Source organism: Aethalodelphis obliquidens, unplaced genomic scaffold (genome assembly GCF_003676395.1).
Source record: "Aethalodelphis obliquidens isolate GAN/ISIS:26980383/991018 unplaced genomic scaffold, ASM367639v1 scaffold30, whole genome shotgun sequence".
NCBI lineage: Eukaryota > Metazoa > Chordata > Mammalia > Artiodactyla > Delphinidae > Aethalodelphis > Aethalodelphis obliquidens.
Window position 1 is genome coordinate 15,962,123 of NW_020837974.1, and position 15,988 is coordinate 15,978,110.

Genomic DNA, 15,988 nt, shown 5'->3' on the forward strand with positions numbered 1-15,988 from the left:
CCTATAATGTGTCTAATTATGCCACTAGAATAGCAAAAATTGTATTCAGTTCAGAGAAATTTTGGGATAAATCGATGAAGTGCCTTCGACCACCCTCTGCTTGATTCGTACCAAAATTCGTAATTATTTGAGGGGGTAAAAAAATGAAGCGAAAACTCTACACTTAACGCAAATCTATGCCTCGAAACCCAGAAGGTAAAAGAAACCCAGTGCCGCGCGGCGCTCACCAGCTCCCCCGACGGCCACTGTCGCCAACGCGTCGGGCTCCGGAGTTTGCGCGGGAGCGCCAGTCGGACGTCAACGGCCGCGTAGCCGACGTGCGCGCATGCATTCTACTCCGGGGGAAACTTTTTCTTGCAAGACCCGGAGGCGAGCCCTAGAGGGCGGAATAGGGGCGAGGCACAAGCTGAGACTTCCGGCGGCAAGTAGCCGTGATTGGTGGAGCCCGGGAAAGAGGGCGGGGCAGCGGGAAATTCGAATGGAGAGGCGGGCCCAAGGAAGGAGTAGGATGGACGCGGGGGTCCCGGCGCGGAGGCGACGCGAGATGGCGACGGCGACCTCGGGTACGCGAACCCGGGCAGGGTGGGTGCCGCGGTCTGGAGACTTGTGGGGCGATAGGTCGGAGTCCGGTCCCGGCTCCGCGAGTTGTCTGGGAGACCCAGGAATAGCGCGGGGGCGGGGGGCGGGGGGGTGCTGGGAGTATGGGAGTCGTAGGCTGCTTCCTCCTCACTGTTTCTTGCTCTCGACGCAGATCAGTAGACCCGGGTTGAGACCTGGTTCCGGCGCACTTTTGAGCCCAGCGCACTTTTCCCTTGTGAGCTTCAGTTTTCTTCGTAAAATGGGGACAATGACCCATCTCAGATTACAAGAGAAAGCGAGCGAAGAGTAGCTAATACTCTAACCATAGGGACAAAAGGGAGCTGGATGCGCGTCTGGGGAAGGGTTCATGTATGACGTGTTGTTTGGGTGCAGGGAGATCCCTGAGAGAGGTAAGAGTTTCAGACGGGCTGCAGCTGGGTGAGCTGACAGCATAGGATGTGCTGGGATCACAGAAAAGGGAAATAAGGGACTGTTTGTCTCCTTACGCTCTAGCCTTGGCAGTCAGCGCTATTTTAGGGTTGGAAAGGCTGTTAGGACATTCAGAATCTTGTTCTGCTCTCTTCCTGTAGACTGAATTCTGATCAGTGATTATAATGGGCACCATAGTAATTTATCTGAGACCTTAGTGTTTGTCAGCCCCTGTGAAGAAACAGCTATCTAGTAGGATGTCAAACACATGCTGAGCCCTTGCTAGGTGCCAGGCACAGTTGTAAGTACTTTATGGTGATGAATCATTTAATCTCCACACAATGCTATGAGGTGGTTTACTGTTATTGTTCCTGTTTCACAGATGAAGAAACTGAGGCATAGATGGGTTAAAAAGCTTGCCCAAGTTAACATAGCTAGTAAATATTGGGGTCTGAATTCACACCCAAGCAGTCTGATTCCAGAGCCTCTGCCCTTAACCATTATGCCCAAGCACATGATATTCCTGCTGTCTGAGCACAACACCCCCTCACCCTTCTAAGACCCACTGTGTCTGGTACACAGTAGATATCATAAAAATGCTTGAATGAAAATTGTCCCTTCCCTAGAGGAGCTTATAATCTTTTCAGTAGATAGTCATATAAATCTATAACATGAAAAGCAACGAGAGATATATATAACCTGCTATAGGGAGTGCAGAAGCTGAAGTAAACCCTTGGGTATTCTGGGAAGACTTCATTAAGGAAGTGATATTTGAAGTGGGTTTCAAAGGTTGGATAGGAGTTTGCCAGGCTTTGGTGGGATGAAAAGACCACCAAATGATCGATTTCTTTTTTATGATGTAAAGAGAGGCCAAAGATGCTCTCTTTGGCTCAATTTCCTCATCAGTAAAAGAAGAGTTAAGTTGAATGAAGCTTGGAAATTGTGGGAGAGGGGAAAATTAGGAGAAATAATTAGAAGTGCTAGCTTTGCCCAACCTTGAAGTTGCTTTTATGATGAAAGGGCTAGACCATTGGCAGATGTGTGCATGTGACTCTCCATCTGTCTTCCGCCGGACTGTGAGCTTTGAGGCAAGAATGGCAGTGCCCACTTTTATGAAGAAAACAGGAAACGAACAAGCCAATGTTTTATGTTAGTCAGTCAGATCTTAATTTGTTCAGCAAATATTCCCTGAGAGCCTAGTCTGTGCCTGGCATTGGGAATATAAAGGTGAGCAGAGTTCACAGTTACTTGGAGAAGACAGACAAATATGCAGTTACAGTGGAGTGTGATGAGTGCTTGGATGGAGAGCCCATGGAGAGCCATGGGCTCACCTAACAGAGCCTTAATTGGGCAGTAATTTTACAAGGGAAGGGTTTTTTTAGAGGAAGTAAGGTGTAAGGATTTACCTCAATTGCTTGGGAGGCGGCAGGAGGTGGTAAGGAAGATATTCCAGGGAGAGAGAATAGCATATGCAAAGGCCCAAAGGTGTGAGAGAACTTGGTGTGTTGTAGGGATTGAAGGAAATTCATTATGACTGAGAGCTTACAATACAAGGAAGGAAGTGGAGGGAGAATGATTGGAAGAGAATGAGACTGGAGGCAAGGAGACCAGCTGGGAGGCTGTTGAGATGAAGACAACCTTGGCAAAGATTGTGCAGTGGGGATGGAGAGAAGTAGACTCATTTAAAAAGGTAGACTTGACAGATGTTAATGAAGAACTGGTGTGGGAAATGAGAGAGAAGGTGGAGTTAAGAAAGACTCTCCCATCTTTGGGATTGGTTCCATTTATTTACATTAGAGAGCATAGAAGGAAGATGGGGTTGCAGGGAGATGGGGAAGGATTCAGTTTGAGATGGGTGGAGTTTGAAATACCTGAGAACCATGTAAGAAGAGGTGTCAGGGCAACAGCTGGGAATGCAGATCCGAAGTTCAGGAGAGCCTGTGGTGTGGAGGTGTCAATTAGGAGTCATCAGCTTTGAGGCAGTAACTGAAGCCAAGAGAGCAGGTGACCTTGCCCATGATTAGTCAGTCAGTAGTGGTTCTCAACTAGGGGCAGTTTTGTTCCCCGTGGGGACATTTGTGATGTCTGGAGACATTTTTGGTTGTTACACTGGTGGGACAGGGGGGTATGTGCTACACTTCCTACAGTGCACAGGGGGTCCCACCCCCAAAGAATTGTCCAGCCCCCAATATCATTAATGCAGAAATTGAGCAACCCTGATCTGGAGAGAGGATAGAAGGAGTTTAGGAAAAACATTTAAGACTGGCAGAAACTGAGAAGGAGTGAATAGAGAGCTGGTGGGTGGCAGGGAAACTAAGGGAAAAGTAGTTTCCCAAAGGAAAGCAGATCAAGGGTGTTGAATACTGCTGCGAAGTCAAACAGGATGGGGACCTATCTTGCCTATTGTATTTAGCAGTAAGGAGGTCATTGGTGACCCTGCTGAGGGCAGAAGTGAGTTGCTGCCTTGAGGGGAGTGAGTAGCAAGAGAAAGTGCAATAATAACAATAACAATAGCTTACGTTGCTGAGTACTTACTGCCAGCACTGTGCTAAACATTGTATGTACATTATTTCTCTGACTCCTCACAGTCTTATGAGGGTAGATACTGTCATTTTTATAACAAGTAACTAAGGCTTCAGCTTCCCTGGTGGTTCAGTGGTTAAGAATCCGCCTGCCAATGCAGGGGTCACGGGTTGGAGCCCTGGTCCCGGAAGATCCCACATGCCGCAGAGCAACTAAGCTCCCTGAGCCACAACTACTGAGCCCACGTACCACAACTACTGAAGCCCACGCGCCTAGAGGCTGTGCTCCGCAACAAGAGAAGCCACCGCAATGAGGAGCCCACGCACTGCAAGGAAGAGTAGCTCCAGCTCGCCACAACTAGAGAAAGCCCGCGCACAGCAACGAAGACCCAACACGACCAAAAATAAATAATTAATTTTTTAAAAAAGGTAACTATCAAAAAACAAACAAAAAAAACACTAACGCTTGAAGAGGTTAAGAAGCCTTCCCAAGGTCATACAGCTGGTAGGTGGAACTTGTCTCCGACTCTAAGGCCCATGGGGATACAAAGATGAAGGGGCTGAGAAGGCCCGAGGAATCACATAATGAACTTTGGAGTTAGACCTTCATCTGAAACTGTCACTAGCTAGCTGTTGACTATGGGCAACCTAGCTAACCTCTCTATACTGACGTTTCCTCATTTGGAAAATGGATGAATATATAATAAAACACTTACTGAGCTTTTATCAAGTACCAGTGCTGTGCTAAGCACTTTTACATGAATTACCTTATTATTGCCTTAACAGCCCAACGAGTAGTTATTTTTATTTATTCCCACTTTTACAGGTGTGGAAATTGAGGCACAGGAATGGAAAATCATTTCCCCAGGTTATTTAGTTAGTTGTAAGTGGCAGAGCTGGGATTAGAACCCAGGCCATCTTACCTTGAATTTTTTCCAACCTTGAATTATTACCAACCTGCTTACTATGTACTAGTTACTCTGTTGACATTTTACTTCTTTCAATCCTTGTTAAGCTCTTCCAAGGCCCTCCCTACCCCATTTTATAGACAAGGAAACTGGGGCATATGGATGTTAAATCACTTGCCCAGGGTCACAAGCTAATAAGTGTTAGAGCTGGAATTTAAATTCAACTCTGTCTAGCCAGAGTCTCTACTCTTTCTTCAACACCAGACTTCCCCTTCCCTTTGTATTGATCACTGAACTTCCTTAAGTGCTTCTGTATCTGCCATCTTCCTCTGTTCTCACCAAAAAAACCCTGGGAAAGATAGGAAAGCAGAGGCTCCTGCACACATTTTTGACAAGTCAGTGAACCTCTTTGCATCTTAGCTTTCTTATCTGCACAGGTGCATCTGCAGGTTTCTACTTACTTCTGACTTTTAGGATTGCCATGAGGGTCAAGTGAAAACTAGATGCCAAGTGCTTTGTAAACCTTACAGTGAGAAATGGTGTTACTAGCTTCATTTGTCAGATGAAGGAACAGAGGCCCAGTTTTTGTTTTTTTTTAATATTTATTTATTTGGCTGCGTTGGGTCTTAATTGCGGCATGTGGGATCTTCCTTGCGGCACGCAGAATCTTTTGTTGTGGCATGCAGGGTCTAGAGTGCACGGGCTCAGTAGTTGCAGCACACAGGCTCAGTAGTTGCGGCACGCGGGCTCAGTAGTTGTGACGTGCGGGCTTAGTTGCCCTGCGGCATGTGGGATCTTAGTTCCCCAACCAGGGATCGAACCTGCGTCTGCTGCATTGGAAGGCGGATTCTTAACCACTGGACCACCAAGGAAGTCCGAGGCCCAGTTTTTGGAATGGACTGTCTGCTATGTGTATAACTTACTTATGCATAAGGTTCTTCCCAGGGTTAGTCCATCTTTTTGTCCTGCTGTTTCTGTGTGGCCAGCCTCTTGCCTTATATGAGGCCTGTGGTTCCCAACAACCAGCTGCTACCACCAGCAAAAAAGGAGAGAGTCAGAGCTACCAAGAACTTTCCCATGTACCCAGTTGGTACATCACAGGGAGGCAATACGACATCCTCATTAAAAGCAGATTTTTAGAGATGAGATCTAGGTTTGAATTCTGCTGTTAGCTGTGAGTTACAGCATGGTCTCCTCCAATATAAAATAGAGAAATACCCTCCTCATAAGATTTTTTTCAGCCCATTCAATCCTCACAGAAATAGACTTTTTTTTTTTAGTTTTATCTTAACTGTGTTTTCTGGTGATAAAAATAATTCATAATCCCCCCCCCAGCCCCCTGCCAAATGACTTAGATTTAATTATGGGAAGCAAACTAAACAGAAATCTTACCATAGATGATTGCATGTTAGCACCTTTGCAAACTGAGCTGGGACAGAAAGGGACTGGGGTCTGCTTCTTAACCTCATCCCTTCCAAAGATGTCCGCAGTGTCATTATTATTATTATTTTTTAATGCAAACATTATAGCATTACAGAACTGGGTAACATAGAAAATAAACCCACATAATCCCCCATTGAGAGAAAACCATCATTAACAGGTTGGCGGTGGGCATATGTATGTATGTATGTATTTATATGTATAATAAACCAGGTAAGAAACAAAGTCACAGAAAGGTCAGGCAGTTCATTGACTGATTTTAGATAGGGGCATATGTCAACTCTTTTAATCCTAGAACAACCCCATGAGGTCCTGGTCTGCTACACCTTGACTGATCAAAGTGTGTCCCACCAGCAGTAGCAGCATCACCTGGGAGTTGCTAGAAATGCAGAACCTTAGGCATCTCCCCAGGGACTGAAGCCAAATTCATATTTTAACTAGATCTTCCAGGTTATTTGTGTATACATTACAGTCTACACCCCACTGGACCTACTTACTAAGTAGGATAGGAACTGAGGCCAAGCTTGGGGACACCCACAGCATGGCCAGGGTGGAAAGAGCTTCCCCCAAAATGAGCTGTGGCCCCCAGCCCTCCCAGTGGTATCCGCAGGACCCCAGCCTCCAGGCCTCCTTCCCTGCCTCTGTTGTCATGGTTACGGGGGTCTCTAGTCTACTAAGATGCTGGGGTTTTGTTCTGCTTATTCCTCTGAAGAGCAAAAAGACACAATGTAGATTATGGTACAAGATAAAGTAATAGCCGCATGGCTCCAGGCATAAAACACTGAGGTGCTTGGAAGAGCTGCTGTGCCTCTACGAGTGCCTTCACTGGTAAAATGGGACTAACAGAAGCTACCTCTCAGTGACACCATGGAGATTAAAGTGTGCCTAGCATGTAGTCAGTGCTTCATAAATGTTAACGTTTGCTAAGTACGCAATCTGGTTTACAGTCCCAGCCTATAGATAATCTCTCTCCTTCAAACCCCACCCCACCCTGCCCCACTGCACTCTGCCTGAGACCATGTATTTGATTCATCTTTTTCTTCCATCCTGCCCTTCTGTGCTCGCCATCACCAAGAGAACACACAGTTCTCCTGCCTCACCAGTTCTCCAAGGGGGCCGTGCTTTCACACCTCCAGGCTTTTGCACGTGCCTTTCTTTCTGCCTGGAATGCTTGGCAGTGACCCTACTCATCCTTCAGGGGTCAGCTCAGTTAACTACCTCCTCCTCCAAGACCCCTACCCTTACTTCTCAGCAAAGCTACCACCATACTTCACACCTAAAAATTGTCTTCTTCCAGGAGCCGGTCGCTGTCGGCTAAGCAAGGTGGGAGCTGGCCGGCGCCCACCTCCAGCTCGAGTAAGGGTAGCTGTGCGACTGCGGCCATTTGTGGATGGAGCAGCTGGAGAAAGTGATACCCCCTGTGTACGGGGCCTGGACAGCTGTTCTCTAGAGATTGCCAACTGGAGGAACCACCAGGAGACTCTCAAATACCAGTAGGGTTCAGGCCACTCTCCCTCCTATCCTCTCTCTCCTAGGCCTGCTCACACTATCACTTGCCCAGACAGTTTCTCAGACCTTCCTCCTCAGGATCCTTGCTCCTTCCTTAGCACAGCTTTGTTCGCCACACCTTCGTTTGTTCATTCAGAAAATGTTCATAGGTGCCCACTGTGATAGGTTCTCTGTAGGATACTGTGGGGGAGACTGGGGGCTGAATCAGACACAAGTTACTGTTCATGGTCTTACAGGGGAAATAGGCACAAAGTGGGGAAGGAGCAGCAAAGGTAAGCAGGGGAGCCCCACCTTGGGTCTTGGGGAGGTGTGGGAAGGGTTGGGGGAGCACAGACCAGCTAGCCAACCCAGGCTACAGCTGGGTGGTGTTGGAGACAACCACTTACGTTTGGGGACAGAACTCACAAGGGCAGCTACTTTAAAATTCCTTTGGAGATTTAAAGTTCAGCCTCCTTGGCCTGTTATTCTAGGCCAGAGGGTGGCAAACTACAGTCTGCAGGTCAAATCTGCCGAGAATCTTTTTTTTTTTTTTTTTTTTTTTTTTGCTGTACGCGGGCCTCTCACTGTTGTGGCCTCTCCCGTTGCGGAGCACAGGCTCCGGACGTGCAGGCTCAGAGGCCATGGCTCACGGGCCCAGCCGCTCCACAGCATGTGGGATCCTCCCAGACCGGGGCGTGAACCCATGTCCCCCGCATCGGCAGGCAGACTGTCAACCACTGCGCCACCAGGGAAGCCCTGCTGAGAATCTTTTTGTAAATAAATCTTTATTGGAACACAACCACACTCGTTTATTTACATATTATCTGTGGCTGTTTTCTGCCCGACTGCAGCGGCAGAGTTGAGTAGTTGTGAAAGGAACCATGTGTCCACAGAGCCCCAAATATTTACTATCTGGCTTTTTATGGAAGAAGTTTGCCAACCCTGTTCTCGGCCCTTGACAATTTGGTTTCAGTTTCTTTCCAGCCTTATTCCCCCTAACACATGCTACACTCCACGTATACTAATCCCTGCTGTGGCCTTAGCCACAGCTTCTCCGCTGGAGTGCAGTGAATGGACTACAGGTGTGTTGAGTCTCATCTAGTCATAAGCAGCATCCTCTCTTTACTTCATTACTGTGTACAAATACTACTTTCTGTATATCCTGTGATATACCCTGCCCTTTCATACCATGTCTTGTTTGTGTGCTATTTTTGATAGAGTATCTTTCTCTTCTCTGGCAAAATCCTCCTTCCCCAGGCAGAGTGCTACTCCTCCTTGTGCGTTCCCACCTTCGTTTCCTGAATTGCAGCAAAGTATGGGTATCTATCTATGCCACCAGGCTGCAGAACTCCCAAGAGCAGGGACATCAAATTCATCTCTGTGTTTCTATGCCAATACAGAGACTGGGATGGAACGGTGTTCAGTGGGTGCTTTCTTAGGTCTTTGTGCAAGAAAAAGGATAGAGACTCTTAAATCTGAGACCAGTTTTATCCTCTTGGTCTGGGCGAGAATGGAACCCTCCACTAATCCCCTCCTTTCTTCCTGCCTGCAGGTTTGATGCTTTCTATGGGGAGAGGAGCTCTCAGCAGGACATCTATGCAGGATCAGTGCAGCCCATCCTAAGGCACCTGTTGGAAGGGCAGAATGCCAGTGTGCTTGCCTATGGGCCCACAGGAGCAGGTGAGGAAGCCAGATACAGAACAGCTATGGGTCAGAAAGGACTCGGGAGTGGGGAAGAAATTCTCACAGCTCTTTCCACTCCTTTTCCAGGGAAGACGCACACAATGCTGGGCAGCCCAGAGCAACCTGGGGTGATTCCCCGGGCTCTCATGGACCTCCTACAGCTCACAAGGGAGGAGAGCGCTGAGGGCCGACCATGGGCCCTCTCTGTCACTATGTCCTATTTAGAGATCTACCAGGAAAAGGTGAGGCCCCTTTCTTATCGGGGAGGGAAGAGACAAAGGGTCAAAATCAGACCCAGTTCTGGAACATGAAGCTCTGCTCGAGCAAGAAGGCGTAAGACCTGGAAAGACAGAGGTTGGGGTAGTGGATGGCACAACTCTGAGAATCAGCAGAGAAAAGGAGCCCGATAGCCAGGAAGTAAGCAGCCTGTAACTGGAGGATTGGCCCTACCTCCCACTGCTCAAACAGGTATTAGACCTCTTGGAACCTTCATCAGGAGACCTGGTGATCCGAGAAGACTGCCGAGGAAACATCCTGATTCCGGGCCTCACGCAGAAGCCCATCACTAGCTTTGCTGATTTTGAGCGGCATTTCCTGCCAGCCAGTCGAAATCGGACAGTAGGAGCCACCAGGCTCAACCAGCGCTCCTCCCGCAGTCACGCTGTGCTCCTGGTTAAGGTGAGGCCCACTGACAGGCTTGAGGACCAGGGAAGCCCCTGGAGCCTGAGCTAAACTGGAGCCCTTGCTCTTACCCCCAGGTGGATCAGCGGGAACGTTTGGCCCCATTTCGCCAGCGGGAGGGAAAACTCTACCTGATTGACTTGGCTGGCTCAGAGGACAACCGGCGCACAGGCAACAAGGGCCTGCGGCTGAAGGAGAGTGGAGCCATCAACACCTCCCTCTTTGTACTGGGCAAGGTGGTCGATGCGCTGAACCAGGGCCTCCCTCGGGTGCCCTACCGGGACAGCAAGCTTACTCGCCTGTTGCAGGTCAGGCCTCCCATCTCGGGTAAAAGGAGCTGGAGAAGGAGGTTCTCAGGCCTCCTGGGGTGTTGGGGAACAGCAGTCAGATAATGGGAAGGTGGGGCTTCTGACCCACCCACCCTGCCCCATCCCCGTCCCTTAGGACTCTCTGGGTGGCTCGGCCCACAGCATCCTGATCGCCAACATTGCCCCTGAGAGACGCTTCTACCTAGACACAGTCTCTGCACTCAACTTTGCAGCCAGGTCCAAGGAGGTGATCAATCGGCCTTTTACCAATGAGAGCTTACAGCTTCATGGTGAGGACTGGGGTTGGTAGGAGTGGAAAGGCCCAGTCTGGACAGCTGGGGAGTTTGCTGAGTCCACCAAGCGTCAGCATGGAAGTTGACACCCCCTTTTTCCCCTACCCTGCCATCTTCCCCTAGTCTTGGCACCTATTAAACTGTCTAAGAAAGAACTGCTAGGCCCATCAGAAGCAAAGAGAGCCCGAGGCCCTGAGGAAGAGGAGACTGGGAGTCCTGAACCCCCAGCAGCTCCATCTTCTACCTCCCAGAAACTCAGGTGAGCAGAGAGGGAGGGGTCTTGGGCATATTCCCTTTCCTGTTGTGTCTGCGTTGGGTGCAGAGTAGCATTGGGTTTAGCCTGTCGGATCCTTGAGCTGTAAACTTGTTCTTCCACTGGATTCACCCAAAATCCTCTACTGAATTCACTGAAGTGCTAAGATCAACCTCCAGCCTTGACGCTGCAGCTGGGGGCCATAAGGAGGCTCCCCCTTGAGCTCCTAGCCCCGCCTTTCTGTTTTCCAACCCCTTTAGGCAGTCAGCAAAATCTCACATTTTGGCACCGATGTTTCAAGGATGAGTACTTTTGCTTCTGGTTCAAGGAGTAATGAGGACCCGGTCTTTCAGGTCCCAAGGGTAAGAGCAAAGCAAAGGAGATAAGAGATGAAGAGAGATGTCTCATTGAGACTCAGTCTGTATGTTAGAGTCCAACCTTTCTGTGACTTTCCATGGAGTCAGTTGCTGTCCTAACTTTGCCCTGCTTCTACCCTCAATCCAAACAAAGCCTCTCTAACCCAGGGAGGTGTGTGGCCTCCCTCCCTGGTTCTGATAGCCCCACCTCATGGCCCAGTATGCACTAATATTCAGGTCACCCGTTTAGTGGTCTTGCTTTCCGTGTCTGGCCACCTAGCCCTTCAAGGAACCAGCTGCAGTTTGAACTTTGTCCTTTTTCTATCCCTAACCCAAATAAAGCTTCTCTAAACTCTATAAGTCCTAAGACTAGAGGCGGCCAAGGATTAGTGTACAGTCTGCCCCAGGGGACTATTGTAGTGAAGGATGGCATACATAAAAAGGTGCCTGGTGCTTGTGTTCCCTTGGAACCCCATCTCTCAATCTTGTCCTTCTTAAGCCATTTGTCAGCAGTCCCCTCGCCTATGTGTACAGACTCAGAGAAACACACACACCCATACATCTGTATTATGTGTGAAACAGGCAAGGTCTCTGTCAGATAGGCATCTTGGGTAATCTCAGAGAATGGGGCACATCAGACCTAGACAGACCCTGCCTTCAGGGAGCTCAAGTTTCAGTAGAGGAAGCAAGATGAGAACATCAGTATACCATGCAAGGTCGATAGTACAGAGCACAATAAGGAAGGAGGATCCTCTTGTTCTGTGAGAGCCGGGAAGGAAGAAATGACTTCTGTGTTCACCCATATTTTCTGATCCTGCTCTTCTAGGCACTTATACACAAAGAACAGGACAGTCTCTGTCCTCCAGGAGCTAGTTCACAGTGTAGGAAAGAAGATATACAATCAAGCTGGCATCGTGGGAAAGGGGGCATCAAACTGACTTTGAATGATAATTGAGATCAGGTGTGAGGGGAAAAATTCCAGACAGAAGGAACAAATGTTAGACATTATCATGTTCAGATTAAGTCAGGACTCTGTTTGAATGGGCCTTTCCTACTGCTCACAGGAGAAAGGCTTGGCATTTGAGGTCTTCAGTAGTTTTCAGAGCCCTGCTGAAGATGACCTCCTCTGAATCTTTCACCAACTACCCCTCCAAATGGACAGGCACCTGGCCCTTGCTATCACCTTATCACGGTCTCTTACTTTGTTAGACAGTGAGTGCCTTCAGGGCAGGGTGGTGTCCTAGACCCCATGAATACCTGCCACTCAGGTGTTCATTAAATGCTTCTTCTCATCTGATCTCCTGGCATCCCTGAGAAGTTACTTGGGCAGGTAGAGATCAATCCCCCTTCGCCTGAAGAAGGCACAGCACCCAGAGAGTCTCGATGACTTGTTCAGGGTTGCCTAGCAAGTTAACACCAGGGTTCTGGAACCACAGAAACACCAAGTTAAGGCAGGATGAGGGGAATCTGCGGCTGGAGAGGGTGATGAGAGAAGAGGTAAGTGGGGAGTAACCTCTTTGTCTGCTCAGCCCCCTACAGAAGCTAAATAGCATGGACCCAGCTATGGTGGAGCGCCTTCTAAGCTTGGACCGTCTGCTGGGCTCCCAGGGGAGCCAGGGGACCCCTCTGCTGAGCACCCCGAGGCGAGAGCGGATGGTGCTTATGAAGACAGTGGAGGCGAAGGATCTGGAAATTGAGGTAAGTGTTGGGGGGTTGGGGCTGGGATTCCTACTGGCCTTGAGAAGCAGCCTGAGGATCTTCAGATAGGGAAGGACACTGAAAGGCTGGACCAGCATCCAGTTTTCACCCAACACTGGAATCCCTCAGTTCTCCAGCTTCTGCTTGAATGTCCTTAACATGGCTGAACTTTGAAAAATAATTGAGGTCAGATGTGAGGAGCTGAGAGAAAAAAAAAATTCCAGGTAAAAGTACAAATGCAAGACACTGCCATTTCCTAAAACTCAGTTCATATTAAGTGAGGACTCTCTGCTTGACCTTCCCTTCAGTATTTCATAAGGAAGCTTGTTCCACCTCTGGACAGCCCTGATCATTAGAAAGCCCTTAATTACATTGGGCTCCAGTTGTCTCCTGGTAATTTCTCCTGTTGGTCCTCGCCCTGCCCTTTTAAGGCCTCAGAGCCCTGCACACTCACTGTCCTAATCTACTGCCCTAAAGTTGGTTCTGGGTCATATCTCTCCCTGATCCTTTCTAACAGAGGCTTAAGATGAAGCAAAAAGAACTGGAAGCCAAGGTGCTGGCCCAGGAGGCTGCAGACCCAAAGGAGAAAGAGAACTACTCTCCCACAATGCTCCGACCCCTTGCCCGCCGCACAGTCACAGTGGCTAAGCCCCTCAAAAAGGCTGTGGTGATGCCCCTACAACTGAGTAAGTTTGGCTCTGGTGGCCAGGAGGGCCCAGATAACAGAGATCTTAGAAGGAAGGAGGTGTTTGGAGCAGCTGTCCTCATGTCACTCATGTCCTCCCACCATGGGAAGGGGGAGGAGGATGTGAAATAAGAGCTGGGTGCACTGCTCCCGGGCATTTAGTACCATGGGGTAGACTGACCAGTGCATGACTGATTATCATGCAAGACCAACTGAGATTAGTTTCAAATACAGGTATAAGAAAGGCCATGTGGAAACAGAACAAAAGAAGATTAACTCAGGCTGGAGGGGAACTGGGGAATCAGTAATGGAAGAACCAAGTGGCTACTGGGGGGCTGAAAAGTGGCCTCTGCTGTGATTCCAGCTCACAATTCTTGCTTTCAGTTCAGGAGCAGGCAGCATACCCAAATGCTGAGATCCATATCTTGAAGAAGAAAGGCCGGAAGAGAAAGGTGAGACTAGCGGAAGGCTTAGGCTATACCTAGAACCCAGGAGAAGTAAGGGGTAGAGAGCTCTAGTGGGAAGAGTACTGGCCAAAGAGTTACATGGCCTGTCAGAACACTTATCAGCTATTTACAACTCTTCCAAGTTGCTTACCCTCTGAATGCAGTGATGTCTCACAGGGCATTTAGGATGAAATGCAGTAATATGAATGTACTTAGTGGGTTGGGTGTCCATCACCTGTTACTTTCCTTTCTTCGTGATGGCTCTTACTCTCAGTAGCTACTTACTAGGTACAGTGTGCAGCCTGGGTCCTGCCCTCTACAAACTTCAGAGCTCATTTAGGCAAACAGCCTAAACAGTCAAGAAATGAAACAACACTGAAAGACCTACCTAAAAACTGAGATGACATCGGGAGTGTGTCACTTGTTGAGTACCTTCTATGTGTTTTCCTAGGGGTGAAAGAGCTTATTCTTTCCTTTTAGAAGTGAGGAACCAGATTTAAGAGCTTACTATGTGTTTTACATTCATTAACTCATTTGATCTTCACAGCAACACTATTCTACTCTTTCACAAGTCGGATAAAATGAGAATCAACCCAGAGAGTGACCAGAGGGAAGGGTTTTGGGACAGACACTGTACAGAAGGAGAAAGAAAGAGGCTGGGGAGGGCCGGGAGGTAGGTGCTGTTAGGTTCCTATCCTTGGCAGAGGAGTCCAGAGTGGTGAACAGCACCCGGCAGTAAACCACTGCTGTTACTGCTGTTTCTGTCACTCACCTCCTCCTGCCTCATAGCTGGAGTCCCTGGATGCCTCAGAGCCGGAGGAGAAGGGTGAGGACTGCTGGGAGCTACAGATCAGCCCGGAGCTACTGGCCCATGGGCGCCAAAAAATATTAGATCTGCTGAATGAAGGGTCAGCCCGGGATCTGCGCAGCCTGCAGCGCATTGGGCAAAAGAAGGCTCAGCTCATCGTGGGCTGGAGAGAGCTCCACGGGCCCTTCAGCCAGGTAATGGCCCAGGGAGGACAGCCCCGGAATGGAGTTGGGTGGGGGGAGCCTGGCATTCCCTAGACCCCTTCCCCATCGCTGCTGTCCTGCCAGGTGGAGGACCTGGAACGCGTCGAGGGCATATCCGGGAAACAGATGGAGTCGTTCCTGAAGGTGAGCTCACGAGACTCGGGCCCCCTCCTCCCTCTAGCCTGTGCCTTGCCCGGCCCTAACGCCGGTCTCCCTTTCCCTCCTGTGTTGCAGGCGAACATCCTGGGTCTTGCCGCGGGCCAGCGCTGTGGGCCCTCCTGACTGCCGGCTGTCCTCCTCCCTCTGCCTTTTTTTTTTTCTTTTTAAATCCTTGTGTAATTGCTTGTCCTGTAAATACAGTTTTCACTCCGTTGCTTCAGCCTGATTCTTGGGACTGCGAGGGCGGGGCCGCGGTATAATTGCTTTTGGGATGGGCCACAAGCTTTACGGGTTAACTTCTTTGGGCGCCATCTTTGGGAAAACACGAAGCAGTGCAGGATTGTAAATAAACCGCTGGAGTGGGAGGGGGAAGGGACGGTGGCCGAGAGGACACAAAAAGCTACCGCGAGAGTCCGAGGACGACAACCGTTAGGCGGGCGCGCGCTTAGAGTTTAGCCCCGCCCCATCCGTACCCCCGGCGCGCGCTCCCCTACTCTCCCGCTCGGCAACGACAGCGAGCTTGTGCGCGTGCGCGCGAAATAACGGCCGCTGGTGGAGGGAGGCGGGGGGTGGAATCTTTGAGGGGGGAAAGAGAAGCCGCCCCGTCTCCCGCGCGCCCACCACCTGCGCCATCGTCAGCCAATCAGCGGCCGTCTCAGGGGTCTCGCGCTTAGGGCGACTCCAGCTGCTGGGTGGCTCCCCCGTCCCTCCTCCCGCCAGAGTCCCTCTCGTACCTCCCCCCTCCCGCTGGCCTCGCGCGCGCTCGCGCTCGCGCCCGCTCCAGCCTCTTGTGTGTCCTCGCGCCCCCCGCCCTCCCTCCCCGCGCGCAGTGTGCTCCGCTCCCCCCCCCCCTCCTCCTCCTCCTCCTCCCCCCCTCCCGCCCGCCCCGCGCGCCTCCTCCCCGGGTTCCCCCTCCCCCACTGCCGCCTCCTCCTCCTCCTCCCGCCCCAGGGTGAGCGCGAGCCACCTCCCTCCCTCCCTCCGCCATGGATCCAGGCAACTGGAGCAGCTTCATCTTCCAGGTAACAACCCCCTCCCCCGCCCCACCC

At 50.1% G+C, this 15,988-nt stretch overlaps 2 protein-coding genes across 3 annotated transcripts in view; both read left to right on the top strand.

Moving 5' to 3' along the window:
• Positions 1-452: 452 nt before the first annotated feature.
• KIF22 (kinesin family member 22) lies at positions 453-15,154 on the top strand. The gene is made up of 14 exons (XM_027126407.1): positions 453-563; positions 7,176-7,371; positions 8,919-9,046; positions 9,137-9,291; positions 9,518-9,727; positions 9,808-10,038; positions 10,175-10,328; positions 10,455-10,590; positions 12,470-12,638; positions 13,156-13,324; positions 13,708-13,775; positions 14,559-14,771; positions 14,865-14,924; positions 15,015-15,154. Exons 1-14 carry the CDS (start codon positions 479-481, stop codon positions 15,060-15,062), a joined length of 2,022 nt encoding a protein of 673 aa, XP_026982208.1. The 5' UTR covers positions 453-478; the 3' UTR covers positions 15,063-15,154.
• Positions 15,155-15,866: 712 nt separating this feature from the next.
• The window catches only part of MAZ (MYC associated zinc finger protein), a 5,583-nt gene continuing 5,461 nt past the window's right edge, over positions 15,867-15,988 (top strand). The window contains exon 1 of one of the 2 annotated variants that reach the window (XM_027126413.1): positions 15,867-15,961. In XM_027126413.1, coding sequence (XP_026982214.1) covers positions 15,926-15,961 — 36 coding nt within the window. In that variant the 5' untranslated portion in view covers positions 15,867-15,925. The remainder of the gene's footprint in view (positions 15,962-15,988) is intronic. The other variant, XM_027126414.1, reaches the window with a different exon arrangement.

Bases quoted from the DNA above. Each gene is read 5' to 3' on its own strand.
- KIF22 (XM_027126407.1), top strand. From the start codon at position 479: ATGGAGAGGCGGGCCCAAGGAAGGAGTAGGATGGACGCGGGGGTCCCG. The intron at 564-7,175 runs GTACGCGAACCC...GTCTTCTTCCAG, and splicing joins GATGGCGACGGCGACCTCGG to GAGCCGGTCGCTGTCGGCTA. The intron at 9,047-9,136 runs GTGAGGAAGCCA...CTCCTTTTCCAG, and splicing joins CTATGGGCCCACAGGAGCAG to GGAAGACGCACACAATGCTG.